Source organism: Chlorocebus sabaeus, chromosome 16 (genome assembly GCF_047675955.1).
Source record: "Chlorocebus sabaeus isolate Y175 chromosome 16, mChlSab1.0.hap1, whole genome shotgun sequence".
NCBI lineage: Eukaryota > Metazoa > Chordata > Mammalia > Primates > Cercopithecidae > Chlorocebus > Chlorocebus sabaeus.
In genome coordinates, this window is record NC_132919.1 from 66319603 (window position 1) to 66335788 (window position 16186).

Below are 16186 nucleotides of genomic sequence, written 5' to 3' on the forward strand. Positions count from 1 at the left end.
GGGGACAGACAGATGTGTGGAAGAGTATGTGGGGCAGATGAACTTGGCTAGAGAGAGAGCTGAGCAAAGCCTTCTTCACACAACCTTTCAAAAAATTTTTGCAGCCAGGTGTGGTGGCTCACGCTTGTAATCCCAGCACTTTGGGAGGCCAAGGCAGGCAGGACGAGGTCAGGAGATTGAGACCATACTGACTAACATGGTGAAACCCCGTCTCTACTAAAAATACAAAAAATTAGACGGGCATGGTGGCGGGCGCCTATAGTCCCAGCTACATGGGAGGCTGAGGCAGGAGAATGGCATGAACCAGGGAGGTGGAGTTTGCAGTGAGCCGAGACCGCGCCACTGCACTCCAGCCTGGGTGACAGAGCAAGACTCTGTCTCCAAAAAAAAAAAAAAAAATTTTTTGCGTAATCTTTTTATGGTTAAAAAAAGTCTAAAACATATACAGTGAAAGCCTTTCCCATTCCTGTTCTCCCTCTACCCTGTTCTTTCCTCCCACCCCTACAACCATAATAATTAATTTCCTGTATATTCTTCCAAATTTCTAAATTCATCTACAACAAATACCAGTATAAAGATTTTTAGCTGGGTGCAGTGGCTCACGCCTATAATCCCAGCACTTCAGGAGGCCAAGGTGGGCGGATCACAAGGTCAGGAGATCAAGACCATTCTGGCTAACACAGTGAAACCCTGTCTGTACTAAAAATACAAAAAATTAGCTGGGCATGGTGGCAGGCACCTGTAGTCTCAGCTACTCGGAAGGCTGAGGCAGGAGAATGGTGTGGCCCCAGGAGGCGGAGCTTGCAGTGAGCCGAGATTGTGCCACTGCACTCCAGCCTGGGCAACAGAGCAAGACTCCATCTCAAAAAAAAAAAAGATTTTAAAAATTTACTCCTTATTTATTACTTTCTCCCCTACAAAGGCAGTATATACACACTGTTCTATATCTTGTCTTGGAGAAGATCTTTTCATATCAGAGCTATTTCATTCTTTTATTTTTATTTTTTATAGAAATGGGGGTCTCACTGTGTTGCCCAGGCTGGTCTTGAACTCCTGGGCTCAAGAGATCCTCCTGCCTTGGGCTCCCAAAGTGCTGGGATTATAGGCCTGAGCCACCCCGCCCAGCCTCATTCTTTTTTTTTCTATTGCATATTGTTCCAGTGTATGAATGTACCTTAGTTTACTTAATCAGCCCAGTATTTAATGGATGCTAGGGCCCGTGTGTTCATAAATAACCTTGTGTATGTGGTCTTTTAGTTCTGCATAACTATCTCTGTTCAGTAAACTCCCAGAAGCAAAATTGCTGAGCAAAAGGACAGACTAATATATTCACAGATTATTGCCCATTTACACTCCACCAGGAATGTCCTTGTTTCTTAGCCTTGCCAACTGATGGTATTAGCGAACTTTTGGATATTTGCTCATCTGATAGGTGGAAAATGGGAAATTCTTATTAAAAGCCTCCTTCAGTTGGACCCATGTTCCATCAGCTGAAAAGAAGATCCCATGTGTTTGGGACCTTCTTTCCACCCATCCTATGCCCTTGCCTTGGTTCAGGTCCCTCTAGGGTTCTCATCCAGCATAGGAAGAGCACCAGCATTGGGTGGTGTTGCGGACTGGGCTTGGAGCAGACCTAGTTTCAAGTCCTGTTCCACCACTTACAAGCCCAGGAATGTCAGGCACATTGCTTATTAGTCAAACGCATATAGGAAATTCTCTCGTAGGCCCAGAAATAGCTTCTGAGCACATTAGATGGAGTTTTCAAATGTTAAATGGAGGAATTTAGATAGAATACATTGGGGAGGAACAGTCTCTGTCTCCCATGACCACTGGGACCGTGGTGTGACAGGCCTGCAGTGTGACCCGGGCACAGGGCATGACCTAGGCTCACTTACCTGTCTTAGCCCTTCTTGTGTGTCTGCCTCCTCTGCAGACCAGCCAGCCATCCCCTTGTGATATGTCTTGCTTTTGTCTCATGTGTCTTGTGATTGGAAAATTCCAGCTTAAGGTCACTGAATCAGTAACCATTCTCTCTGTGCAGGAAGTGTTGTCCCGGCTAGTATGGGGAAACTGGAGGGGCAAGGGTCAGGATGTATAGACGAATGCCAGACGGTGGTGTGAGGAACTGGCAATCTAAGACATACAGATGCATAAACACACAGCCAGCACCAGCATTCGTAGAGCTGGGCCTTGAAGTTAGTCCTTGAGCATCCACAGAGACCAGCATTTCTTGAAGTGTATATTTCTATTTTTTTTTTTTTTTTTTTTTTTGGAGACGGAGTCTCGCTCTGTCGCCCAGGCTGGAGTGCAGTGGCGCGATCTCGGCTCACTGCAAGCTCCGCCCCCCGGGTTCACGCCATTCTCCTGCCTCAGCCTCTCGAGTAGCTGGGACTACAGGCGCCGCCACCTCGCCCGGCTAGTTTTTTGTATTTTTTAGTAGAGACGGGGTTTCACCGTGTTAGTTAACCAGGATGGTCTCGATCTCCTGACCTCGTGATCCGCCCGTCTCGGCCTCCCAAAGTGCTGGGATTACAGGCTTGCGCCACCGCGCCCGGCCTGAAGTGTATATTTCAAGGGTAAAATGTTCTCACCGACACTTAGAGTTCATCAAAGTTATTACATTATTTAAATATTTGTAACTTTAAATTAGACATAAATTCCTTGTGCTTATCATTACACGTATAAAATCAAAACATCCACAAATTAAACATAAAAGCATAAAAGACACAACATTCGAAATGAAATTTATTAATATAAAGCGGTTCTGTTTGGCAGAAACCAAATTGCAGTTGGGCTAGTGAATTGACTGTCCTGAATAGCTCCTTCCGTGTAGACTGGATCTGTATTATAATGATCACTGAGTGGCATAGGTATCATCTGGAGGGTTTAAGTACTTAGATTTAAGTACTTAGAATGGTCCCTGGCACATAGGCATCAGTAGTGCTCAAATGATGGTATTGTTGTATTTTATTTTATTCTATATTTTATTTATTTTTTGAAATAGAGTCTTGCTCTGTCCCCCACGCTGGAGTGCAGTGGCGCGATCTTGGCTCACTGCAACCTTCACCTCCTGGGTTCAAGCGATTCTCCATCCTCAGCCTCCCTAGTAGCTGGGATTGTAGGGGCCCGCCACCACACCCAGCTTATTTTTGTACTTATTGTAGAGAAAGGGTTTCACTATGTTGGCCAGGTGAACTCCTGACCTCAGGTGGTCTGCCCGCCTCAGCCTCTCATGCCCAGCCTGGGTAGACATATGTTTTTAATTCTCTTAGTTATATACCTAGGGGTGGAATTGCTGGGTCATATGTAACTCTATGTTTAACTTTTTGAGGAACTACCAAATTGTCTTCTGCAGTAGTTGTGTCATTTTACATCCCCACCACTAATATATACGAGCTTTAATTTCTCTACATCTTTGCCTACCCTCGTTATTTTCTTTTTTATTATAACCAACCCAGTGGGTATAAAGTGGTATCTCATTGTAGTTGTGATTTGCATTTCTCTGATGGTTAATGATGTTGAGTATCTTTTCATGTGCTTTTTTTTTTTTTTTTTTTTTTTGAGACGGAGTCTCGCTGTCTCCCAGGCTGGAGTGCAGTGGCCGGATCTCAGCTCACTGCAAGCTCCGCCTCCCGGGTTTACGCCATTCTCCTGCCTCAGCCTCCCGAGTAGCTGGGACTACAGGCACCCGCCACCTCGCCCGGCTAATTTTTTGTATTTTTAGTAGAGACGGGGTTTCACCGTGTTCGCCAGGATGGTCTCGATCTCCTGACCTCGTGATCCGCCCGTCTCGGCCTCCCAAAGTGCTGGGATTACAGGCTTGAGCCACCGCGCCCGGCTTCATGTGCTTATTGAACATTTGGATATCTTCTTTGGAGAAATGTCTGTTCAGATCCTTTGCCCTTTTAACAATTTGGTTATTTGTCTTTTTATTGTGGATTTGTGAGTGTTCTATATATATTCTGGATAATACGCCCTTCTATATAATTTAAAAATATTTCCCCCCATTCTTTGAGTTGTCTTTTTAGTTTCTTGATAGTATCCTTTAAAACACAAACGTTTTGGCTGGGCGCGGTGGCTCATGCCTGTAGTCCTAGCACTTTGGGAGACTGAGACGGGAGGATCACAAGGTCAGGAGATCGAGACCATCCTGGCTAATATGGTGAAACCCCATCTCTACCAAAAAAAAAAAAAATACAAAAAATTAGCCAGGCGTTATGGCGGGCGCCTGTAGTCCCAGCTAATCGGGAGGCTGAGGCAGGAGAATGGTGTGAACCTGGGAAGCAGAGCTTGCAGTGAGCCGAGATGGCGCCACTGCACTCCAGCCTGGGCGACAGAGCGAGACTCCATGTCAAATAAACAAAAAACAAAACAAAACAAAAAACCACAAACGTTTTTTATTTTTGTTTTTTGAAACAGAGTCTCACTCTGTCGCCCAGGCTGGAGTGCAGTGGTGTGATCTCGGCTCACTGCAGCCTCCCGCTCCCAGGTTCCAGTGATTCTCCTGCCTCAGCCCCCCAAGTAGCTGGGATTACAGGTGCGCACCACCACGCCCAGCTAATTTTTGTATTTTTGTTAGAGACAGGGTTTCACCATGTTGGCCAGGCTGATCTCGAACTCCTGGCCTCAGGTGATCCACCTGCCTTGGCCTCCAAAGTGCTGGGATTACAATTTGTTTTTCATTGCTTGCTCACGCTGTAGATCTCACGTCTAAGAAACCATTGCCTAATCCAAAGACATGAAGTTTATACCTCTCTTTCCTTCTGAGAGTTAGTTTTAGCTCTTACCTTTAGGTTTTTAATCCATTTTGAGTTAATTTTTGTATACAAAGTGAGATAGCAGTCCAGCTTTTTTGTTTTGCATGTAATTATCCACTTACCTCAGCACAATTGTTGAAAAGACTATTCCTTCCCCATTAAAGTGTGTTGGTGTCTATGTTGAAAATCATTTACTTTTTTTTTTTTTTTTTTTGAGATGGAGTCTCACTCTTTTACCCAGGCTGGAGTGCAGTGGCGCAATCTTGGCTCACTGCAACCTCCACCTCCCGGGTTCAAGCAATTCTCTGCCTCAGTCTCCTGAGTAGCTGGGATTACAGGCACCTGCCACCAAGCCCGGCTAATTTTTGTATTTTTTTTTTTTTTTTTTTTTTTTTTTGAGATGGAGTCTCGCTCTGTCGCCCAGGTTGGAGTGCAGTGGCGCGATCTCGGCTCACTGCAAGCTCCGCCCCCCGGGTTCACGCCATTCTCCTGCCTCAGCCTCCCGAGTAGCTGGGACTACAGGCGCTGCCACCTCGCCCGGCTAGTTTTTTGTATTTTTTTTTTTTAGTAGAGACGGGGTTTCACCGTGTTAGCCAGGATGGTCTCGATCTCCTGACCTCGTGATCCGCCCGTCTCGGCCTCCCAAAGTGCTGGGATTACAGGCTTGCGCCACCGCGCCCGGCCAATTTTTGTATTTTTAGTAGAGACAGGGTTTCGCCATCTTGGCCATGCTAGTCTTGAACTACTGACGTTGTAATTCTACCCGCCTCAAACTTCTAAAGTGCTGGGATTACAGACATGAGCCACTACACCCAGCCAAAATCAGTTACTTATATATGGATTGGCCACCTATTCTTGGCTATACTGTCTTGAAATGTTGTTTGGGGTTAAGATGGTGCAGAGCTCACGGGAAGACAATCAGGTAAGCAACTTGAATTCTAAAATCCTCATTTCCATAAGCCCAAATAAGCTGAGCTTCATGTATCTTCTGGATCCAGTACAAGCTGTCAGGGCAGATGCATGGAGGCTTTGGGGCCTTAGACAGCCTGTGGCCATCTGAACCTGCCTTTGCCCATGACATGCTATCTCTTATAAGCAGAAGAGATAGCAAACGGGTTTATTTTCGAAATGGAGCTTGGATCCTCAGAAGCCTCAGGAGAGAGAGGAGCAGTTGCTAGTCAGTGCACATTCCAGAGGGCCCAGGACATGTTTCTGTGCACTGTGTATGTGTGAGTGTGTGTGTGCACACACATGTACCAAGACAGTAACATTTGCTCCCTGTGGCCCCAGGAAGCAGCACGGAAGAGACAGGGAGTGGCAGTCGCACCATGGAGAGTGAACAGGGGCACATCTCATGTGTACTCATATCCACCCTCACACACCTGGTGTACATTGAGCTCCAGAAGCACTTTCTGGGGATGTGACGCTTTGCTGTCTCCACACCCAGTCCAGCTCTGAGGGGACCAGCCCTTGCACCTCCCCCAGCCCTGCTGTCCCAGTGCCTGCCCAGGAACAAAATGTGACCTCACTCAGGAAACCTGTTTAGCCCTTGCTGCTCCTAGTCCCTGCCCCGGGGCACAGAGTCCTGGCACCTCAACTCTCTGTGCTGAGGAGGAGGCCTGTTCTGAGACACTGTCCTTGGAGGCTCTGCTGCACACCATATTTGGGAAAACGATTGCCCACACAACTGTGTGTTTGGCTGAGCAAGCTCTCCAGGCCCACAGCTAGCCTGCTCAGAATGCCAGTAAGTCCTCATTCATACCAAGTCCTCTTTCTCTGCTGTGGGAGCTTTTTCACCTGAGATCCCAGGCTCCACAAATCACCTGCCTACCCAGTCTGCCTAAATCCTGGCCAGGAAGAACGTGGTGGGAGTGTCAGAGGAGGACTGTGTGATGGGGAGTGCAGTGGATAATTAAGAAGGTGTGGGTTGTTTTAAATCATAAAACAGTTTTGCATTCTTCCCTCTGCCCCAATAGCCTTGGGCATTGTGGCAGACAACCTGTCACACAGGTTTCTTTGTTTAAAACTTCTAGGGTATTGTTGGAATTCAGCAAAGCCCAGGTAAACTCTGTGCCAACCAACGGACTGAGCCAAGAAACGGAGAGCCCCACACCACAGGCCTTGCTCTCCCTCCATGGCCTCAACACCAGCACACACCTGCACTATGAGGCGCCTGCAGAGCCCCTTCCTGCCCAGGCAGCCTCTGGAACGCAAGATGGTGTCCACATGCAGGAGCCGCGTCCCCGGGCGCCCAGCGCCCTGGACTTACAGCAGCGTGTAGAGACCACCTCAGGCCAGCAGCCTTCTAGTACCATCAGCAAGACAGCCAGAGAAGTGGGCCAAGGGAATGGCCCACAGAAGGCCCAGGCTCATGACGGAGCTGGTCTGAAGCTGGTAGTTTCCTCACCCACCAGTCCGGTGAGTGGTGCAAGCTGTTCAGGGGGCAGTCTTGGGAAATGTCAGCTGACGCAGGGTTTCCCCAGCTAGTGACCCTGAGTGGTCTCTGCCTTCTCTCTGTTAGCCTTCCTCTCCCTGCATGGTGATAGTGTTAATAGCATCGTGATGATGGGGTTCATGTTTCTTGGTGTGTGAGCTGTAGATATAAGCCAGGCACTGTGCTGCTCACTTCCCGTGTGTATCTCCTGTCATTTTCACGTCACTCTGTGAAGGTCGTTCTCATCTGACTGCAGTCTCAGCTCTTTAACCACTACCACTCACTAGCTAAGGCCTTGGGTAAGTCACTTCAGCTCTCTGAACCTTTATTTTCTCCTTAGTACTTGTTATTATTAAATTAATATTTTTTGATTTTTGGTTTTTTGGTTTTTTTCAGATGGAATCTTGCTCTGTTGCCCAGGCTGGAGTGCAGTGGCACAATCTCTGCTCACTGCCACCTTCGCCTCCTGGGTTCAAGTGATTCTCCTGCCTCAGCCTCCTAAGTAGCTGGGATTACAGGTGCCCACCACCATGCCCAGCTAATTTTTGTATTTTTAGTAAAGATGGGGTTTCACCATGTTGACCAGGCTGGTCTCGATCTGCTTGCCTCGGCCTCCCAAAGTGCTGGGATTACAGGCATGAGCCAGTACGCTCAGCCTATTAAATTAATATTTTTAGAAAATACTAGGCCTTGAACATACTCACTTTGCAACATGACCCAGGTTTTAGAGCTGTGCTGTCCAATATGGCAGCTACCAGCCACGTGTGGCTGTTGAACACTTAAAATGTGGCACGTCCAAATGGAGATGTGCCATGTGAAATAAGCACTGGATTTCAACAACTTAGTATGATTAAAAAAATAGAAAATCTCATTTTTATGGATTACAAGTTAAAATGAAAATATTTGGGGGCTGAGCATGGTGGCTCACACCTGTAATCCCAGCACTTTGGAAAGCCAAGGAGGGAGGATTGCTTGAGACCAGGAGTTGGAGACCAACCTGGGCAACAAAGTGAGACCCCATCTCTACAAAAAATACAAAAATTAGCTGGGCATGGTAGTGTGTGGCTGTAGTCCCAGTTACTAGGGAGGTGGGAAGATGGCCTGAGCCCAGAAGGTTGAGGCTGCAATGAGCTGTGATTACATCACTGTACTCCAGCCTGGGTGACAGAGGGAGACCTTGTCTGGAAAAAAAAAGAAAAAAAAAAGAAAGAGAAAAAAAGATTTTGGATATATTGTATTAAATAAGATATATTATTAAAATTAATTTCACCTATTTCTTTCTACTTTAAAAAAAAATTTATGTTTAAACCATGGCCTATTAACACAGCCCTAGGAGATCTTGAGAACATGTGCCATACTTTTTAAAAATGTGGCTGCTAGAACATTTAAAATTATATATGTGGCTCATACTATATTTCTATTGGACAGTGCTGTTCTAGAATAAGCCAATCCAGCCATGTGCAGTGACACAAGCCAGTGGTCCCAGCTAGTTGGGAGGCTGAGGCAGGAGGATTCCTTGAGCCCAAAAGTTCGAGGCCAGGGTCAACATAGTCCCTGAGGGAAGCCAGCCCTGGGCATCTCCTTGAGAGAACCAAGTGAATAGAGAGGCTTGAGAACTACTGGCCCAATGAAGCACCAGCCAAAGGCTGTGAATTTGAGCTCTTTTGTCTTTTCCATTTGTTCTTGTTTGGCCTTTGTGGTTTTCCAAAGTTATTGATGTTTACTGAGTGTGGGTAGGAAAAAGATGTGTGTGCTATCTGCCCCTGCTGCAGTTCAAGCCCCAGCAGCCTAGCCAGCAGGGTGAGGGAAAGCAATTGCTCTTGAATGCTGGGGGCAGGCTCCAGAGAAAGTCCACAAGAGAGGAAAGAGACAGTGCGGGTAGGGCTGGTGCTGCAGTGATGGGAGGGAGAGTAAATACCTTTATAGGCTTAGGTGCCTCTGACTACTTCTTTTTCTAAGCTTCACAGTTGTTTTTATTTTGTTTTGTTTTTTTCTTGAGACAAGGCCTTGCTCTGTAACCCAGGCTGGAGTGCGGTAGTGCAATCACAGCTGACTGCAGCCTCGACCTCCCATGCTCAAGCAATCCTCTCACTTCAGCCTCTAGAGTAGCTAGAACCACAGGTGGCACCAACTTGCCCAGCTAATTCTTTTTTTTTTTAATGGAGACGGGGTTTCATTATGTTGCTTAGCCTTGAGTGATCCTCCCACCTCAGCCTCCCGAAGTGCTAGGATTACAGGCATGAGTCACCATGCCCAACCTGGCTTCATATTTAAACCACACCATGGAGGGCAAGATAGGGTCATGGAAAGCAGAGGCAGGGATTTGTATGCTTGTGCGTACATGGACACAAAGCTGGGAGTATATCCCTGCCATGGTCTGGGGCTCAGGGTGAAGTCTAGTCTTGCATTTTCAGCTCTATTCGTGCTCTTCTCTTTGGGTAGTAGCTTCTAGATCAGGAGTGTCCGATCTTTTGGCTTCCCTGGGCCACATTGGAAGGAGAAGAATTGTCTTGGGTCACATATAAAATACAGTAACACTAATGATAGCTGATGAGCTTCAAAAAAATCACAAAAATAATCTCATTATGTTTTTTGTTTTCTGTTTGTTTTTTGAGATAATGTCTCTCTCTGTCACCCAGGCTGGAGCGCAGTGGTGTGATCTCGGCTCACTGCAACCTCCACCTCCCTGGTTCAAGTGATTCTTCTGCCTCAGCCTCCCGAGTAGCTGGGATTACAGGCGCCCACCACCATGACCAGCTAATTCTTGTATTTTTCATAGAGACGGGGTTTTGCCATGTTGGCCAGGCTGGTTTTGAACTCCCAACCTTAAATGATCCACCCGCCTCGGCCTCCCAAAGTGCTGGGATTATAGGCATGAGTCACCACACCCAGCCAAAAATCTCATAATGTTTTAAGACAATTTATGAATTTGTGTTGGGCCACATTGAAAGCTGTCCTGGGCTGCATGTGGCCTATGGGCTGTGGGTTGGACAAACTTCCTCTAAGTCATATGACTCAGGATGGGGCCAGGGCCATGGAATAGACAAGCAGAGGCACCTCCCCCCCGCCTTTTTTTTAAACAGCTTTATCGAGATAGAATTAAAATACATACAATTCACCTGTTTAAAGTATAATACTGTGTTTTTAGTATATTCATAGGGTTGTGTAATCATCACCACAGTCTAATTGTAGAACACTTCTATCCCCTATGGAAGAAACCTTCTGCCTATTAGCAATCACTCCCCATCTCTCTCCATTCAACCCCTGGCCACCACTAATTTACTTTCTATCTTGATAGATTTGTCCATTCTTGCCATTTTATATAAATGAGGTCATGTAGTGTGTGACCTTTTGTGTCTGGCTTCCTTCATGTAGCATGTGTTTTTAACATTCATCCATGTTGTTATGTGTATGAATACTTCATTCCTTTTTATTGCTGAGTAATACCCCACTGTATATTCCACTGTATGGCTAAGTCACTTTTTATGTAAGGTTTCATCAATTGATGGATGTTTGGGTTATTTCCACTTAGGGCTATTATAAATAATGCTGCTGCAAATATTCGTGTATAAGTTTTTGTGTGGACATATGTTTTTAATTCTCCTGGATGCATAGCTAGGAGTAGAATTTTTCAGATCATATGATAACTATGTTTAACCTTTTGAGGAACTGCCAAACTGTTTTCCAAAGCAGCCTGCCCCATTTTATATTCGCCACATCCCCACCAACAGTTGTTACTGTCTAGTTTTTTTTTTTTTTTTTTGAGACGGAGTCTCGCTCTGTCGCCCAGGCTGGAGTGCAGTGGCGCGATCTCAGCTCACTGCAAGCTCCGCCTCCCGGGTTCACGCCATTCTCCTGCCTCAGCCTCCTGAGCAGCTGGGACTACAGGCGCCCGCCACCTCGCCCGGCTAGTTTTTTTGTATTTTTTAGTAGAGACGGGGTTTCACCGGGTTAGCAAGGATGGTTTCGATCTCCTGACCTCGTGATCCGCCCGTCTCGGCCTCCCAAAGTGCTAGGATTACAGGCTTGAGCCACCGCGCCCGGCCTACTGTCTAGTTTTTAAAAAAATTATTATGATAGCCATCACAGTGCGTAAGAAGTGGGAGCTCATTGTGGTTCTGATTTATGTTTCCCTGACAGCTAATGAAGTTGAACATCTTTCCATGTGCTTATTGGCCACTTGTGTATCTTCTTTGGAGAAATGTCTATTCCAAAACTTTGGCCTTTCTAGAGTGCAGTGGTGTGATCACAGCTCACTGCAACCTCAACCTCCCAACCTCAAGTGATTATCCCACCTCAGCCTCCCAAGTAGCTGGGACTATAGGCATGCGCCACCATGACCAGCTAATTTTTTGTATTTTTTGTAGTGATGGGGTTTTGCGATGTTGCCAGGCTGCCCTCAAATTCCTGGACTCAAGCAATTCTTCCACCTCAACCTCTCAAAGTGCCGGGATTACAGGCATGAGCCACCACATTCAGCCTACCTTTGCCCATTTTTAAATTATGTTTTTGGTTTTTTTGAGATGAAGTCTCGCTCTTGGCCCCCGGGCTGGAGTGCGATGGCACGATCTTGGCTCACTGCAACCTCTGCCTCCTGGGTTCAAGCGATTCTCCTGCCTCAGCCTCATGAGTAGCAGGGATTACAGGTGCCTGCCACCATACCTGGCTAATTTTTGTATTTTTGTAGAGACGGGATTTTAGCATGTTGGCCAGGCTGCTCTTGAACGCCTGACCTCAGGTGATCCACCTGCCTTGGCCTCCCAAAGTGCTGGGATTACAGGTGTGAGCCACTGCACCCAGCCAAATTATGTTATCTTCTAATTATTGAGTTATAATAGTACTTTTTTCTTTCTTTCTTTTTCTTTTTCTTTTTTTTTTTTTTGAGACAGAGTCTTGCTCTGTCTCAAGGCTGGAGTGGAGTGGCGTGATCTCAGCTCACTGCAGCCTCAACTTCCTGGGCTCAGGTGATCCTCCCGCCGTAGCCTCCTGAGTAGCTGGAACTATAGCCTCACACCACCATGCCCAGCTAGTTGTTTTGTGTTTTTTATAGAGTAGAGGTTTCACCATGTTGCCCAGGCTAGTTCTTTAAACCGTGTATATTCTGGATACTAGACCTTTACCAGATACATGATTTACAAATATTTTCTCCCATTCTGCAGGTTGTCTGTTCACTCTTTTGATGGTATTTTTGGCAGCATAAAAGCTTTACTTTTGATGTAGTCCAATTTATCTAATTGTGCTTTTGGTGTTCTATCTAAGTATCCATTACCTAATCCAAGGTCACAAAGATTTACTTCCATGATTTCTTCTAAGAATGTTATCAGTTTAGCTCTTACAAGTGAGTCTGTGGTCCATCTTGAGTTAACTTTTGTGTATGAAGGATGTAGACACCCAGTGGAGCCAGCACCATTTGTTGAAAAGGCCATCCTTTCCCCATTGAACTGCCCCACTTTCTCCTTTAAAATTTTTTTGAGGAATGATGTATCTGAAGTACCAGATCTTCAGGGTCCAAGTGTCCACCTTGGTGAGTATTTACATATGATGTGCACCCTGTGACCACCATCTAGATCAAGATACAGAATGTGTCTAGCCCTCTAGCCCACCAGAGGCTCTTGCGTACCTTCTCCCAGTCATTGCGCACCTTGAAATCCACCATTCTGACTTCTAGCGTGGTGCGTTAGTTTTTCCTGTTGTAGAACTTCACGCCTATAAATGGAATCATGCAGTATGTATTCTTTTGTGTCTGGTTTCTTTTGCTGAACACTACATCTGTGAGCTGCAACTGTACATAGAGCATGAAGCTGCAGTTCGTTCTTTTCCATTGTTCTGTAGTAGTACTCCATTGTAAAAATACATCGCCCCCTATTTTCCATTCTGTTAATGGACATTTGGGTTGTTTCCAGGTTTTGACTATTATGAAGACAGCTGTAGTGAACATTCTTGTACATGCTTTTGGAGAACCTCGGTGCTTATTTCTGTGGATATATATATCTGGGAATGGAATTGCTAGGTCCTTCGGTGGCATATGTTTAACTTTAATAGATACCACCACCAAACAGTTTCCTAAAGTGTCTGTGCTAATTTTTACTCATATTGGCAACAAATGAGCCTTCTAGTTGCTCTTTATCCTGGCCAATGGTGTTACCAATCTTTTTAATTTTAGCCACTCTGGTAGATGTGTAGTGGTTTAATTTTCATTTCCCTGATGACTAAAGATGATACCTTTTCATTTGCTTATTGGTCAGTCAATCCTCTTTTATAGAATGTCTGTCCAAGTTGTCATCCTGGTCTTAAATTGAGTTGTATGTGTATGTGTTGATTTGTAGGAGCTCTTTATATATTACAGATATAAGTCTTTTATTGGAGAAAAACAGTATCTATATCAAGTATCTTTTTCTAGTCTATAGGGCTTGACTTTTAAACCTCCTAATGGTATGTTTATTGAACAGAGATTCTTTCAATGATGTGCAGTTTATCAGTCTTTTTGTTTATGGTTTGCTTGGTTTTTGTCCCATTTAAGAGATATTCATCTCCCCCAAGGATCTGAAGGTATTTGCCTATATTATCTTCTAGAAGCTTTAGTGATTTATCTTTCACAATTAGGTTTATGATCTTTCTGGGATTAATTTTTGTGTGTGGTATGAGTTAGAAGTCAAAGCTCTTATTTTTCCATATGGCTATCTGATTGGCCTCACTCTGTTCCCTGAATATGACCATGTAAATCACAAAACTGTCAGTGTGGGTCAGATTCTTCGTATTTGCTGTTCTGAAGATGCTTCAGTACATCCTGAAGATTTATTTCCTGAAAATGAATGCTCTAGGACCCTGAAGGTTGCGACTATGCACCTGCCAACTCAAGCTAAAGGCTGAAGAGGAAAGCTCTGCAGCCCCTGCCTCGAGCTGGAGGCAGAGTGACGTCTGCTGGGGATGCAGGCTGTGCGCCCCACAGGGCTCCAGAGTGTCACTAACCATGTTGAGTTCACTCCTGCCCAGGATCCAGCTTCTGCTTTGCTGGCTCAGGCATCTTATTTTGCCAGGGCCTCAAAGCTGATGGGACAGGATAGCATCTTTGCTCACTAAGCTCTGACCCACCGGCCTCCTTGCAGCTCTGTAGTCTAAGCGAGCTAGCATCTTTGCTCACTAAGCTCTGACCCACTGGCCTCCTTGCAGCTCTGTAGTCCAAGAGAGCTAGCATCTTTGCTCACTAAGCTCTGACCCACTGGCCTCCTTGCAGCTCTGTAGTCCAAGCGAGCTCCTTCCAACATCAGGCTTCTTTAAAAAAAAATTTTTTTTTGAGGCAGAGTCTCACTCTGTCACCCAGGCTGAAGTACAGTGGTGCAGTCTCAGCTCACTGAAACCTCCGCCTCCCAGAGAACTCACACTGCCCTCTGGGAGTTAAACTGAAACGAATTCACAAACCCCAGATTCTCCTGCCTCAGCCTCCCAAGTAGCTGGGATTACAGATGCCTACTACCACGCCCAGCTAATGTTTGTATTTTTAGTAGAGATAGGGTTTCACCATGTTGGCCAGGCTGGTCTCGAACTCCTGACCTCAAGTGATCTGCCCACCTTGGCCTCTCAAAGTGCTGGGATTACAGGCAGGAGCCACTGTGCCTGGCCCAGCCTCAGGCTTTTACATTTGCTGTTCCTTCTTTCCTAACTCACTTCATTATTGTCTCAACCTTCCCTGACTGGACCCCTGTAGCTCAAAAGCACTATCCCCAGTGACTCTCTGTCCCATTCATCTGCTTGACTTCACTTATAACACTCATCACTATGTGCAATTACAATATATTATCTCTTGGTCTCCTTGTTTATTTTCTATCTTCCGTACTGGAATATTAGCTCTATGATACAGAGCACCAGGCCTGTTCACTTCTGTATTGTCAGCACCAAGCACTGTACCTGGGAGAGAGTAGGCATCAGTGAATAGTTCTTGAACTCACAAGAGACTCTTGAGATGCCAACTCCTAAGTTTATTTTGTTCTCCCATCCTACCTATAAGGCTGTTTGGAATGGTTCTTTTTCTTGGTATCTCCAGCAAGTACCTGGCCCAGAATCATGAGTGAATAAATCATGACCATCCCAATGTCTTTAATATAAAATAACAAAGGTGGGTCAAGGGGACTGGAAGGAAGGAGACATGTGAAATTATTGACATTCAGGCTGGGCATGATAGCTCACGCCTCTAATCCTAGCACTTTGGGAGGCCAAAGCGGGTCATCGAAGTGTACCATCGAGTGGACAGGGTGGTCAGGTTGGTGTGATCATGGCAGGCTCTGCTTCTGTGCCAGCTACAGGGGACTCTGATCGCTGGAAGGTTGCTTAGGACATCTGAGCGCTTGGTGCTGAGTCTGATGTGAGAATCTCAGATCCTGGCCCCATCCTGTGTCTGTCTCACAGGGAATTCATTGGATTGTGGATTCATTCACTGCTCATTCAGTAGGTAGTCACCAGGCACCAGTCGCTGGCACCACCAGTCACCCAGCTCGCGTGGGCCTGCTGGGCTCCTGGCCTGTGGACTGTGCCAGGCTGTGCCCTGTATGTCTGCCCCTGTGGTCCTCATCTTTCTATGCTTCTATCAATTAGCCACATGCTTTTTATTTGATGTTATTTTGGGGGAGATATTGAGGCCACTATCAAGTTTTGTAGTGTAGAGACCCATTCAGTCTTTCTTTTAAAAACATTTATTTTTAATTCATTGAACCCAAACCACCTACTATAAGCCAAGCACCATGTTAGGTGGTAGGGGTGGAGTGATACAACAGGACAGACAAAGGCCCTTCGGGGACAGACATTAGATTAGACAAATGATTATCCACATCATAATTACACTTGTGCTAAGCACTGGGAAGGAGAGGTGCAGGGAATGGGGGGCTCTCAAGGGTGACGCATGTCTGGGATCTGGGGGTTATGAGTTCATTTCAGTTTAACTTCCAGAGGGCAGTGTGAGTTCTAGGACTTGGCCTTAATCACTGTCTCCATGGACCACCTG

General features: G+C 45.9%; 1 protein-coding gene across 1 annotated transcript in view; it reads left to right on the forward strand.

Moving 5' to 3' along the window:
- Positions 1 to 16186, forward strand: part of PLEKHM1 (pleckstrin homology and RUN domain containing M1) — a 56255-nt gene that overhangs the window by 15838 nt on the left and 24231 nt on the right. The window contains exon 5 of the mRNA XM_008012309.3: positions 6791 to 7175. Within this exon, the coding sequence (XP_008010500.1) occupies positions 6791 to 7175 (385 nt within the window). The remainder of the gene's footprint in view (positions 1 to 6790; positions 7176 to 16186) is intronic.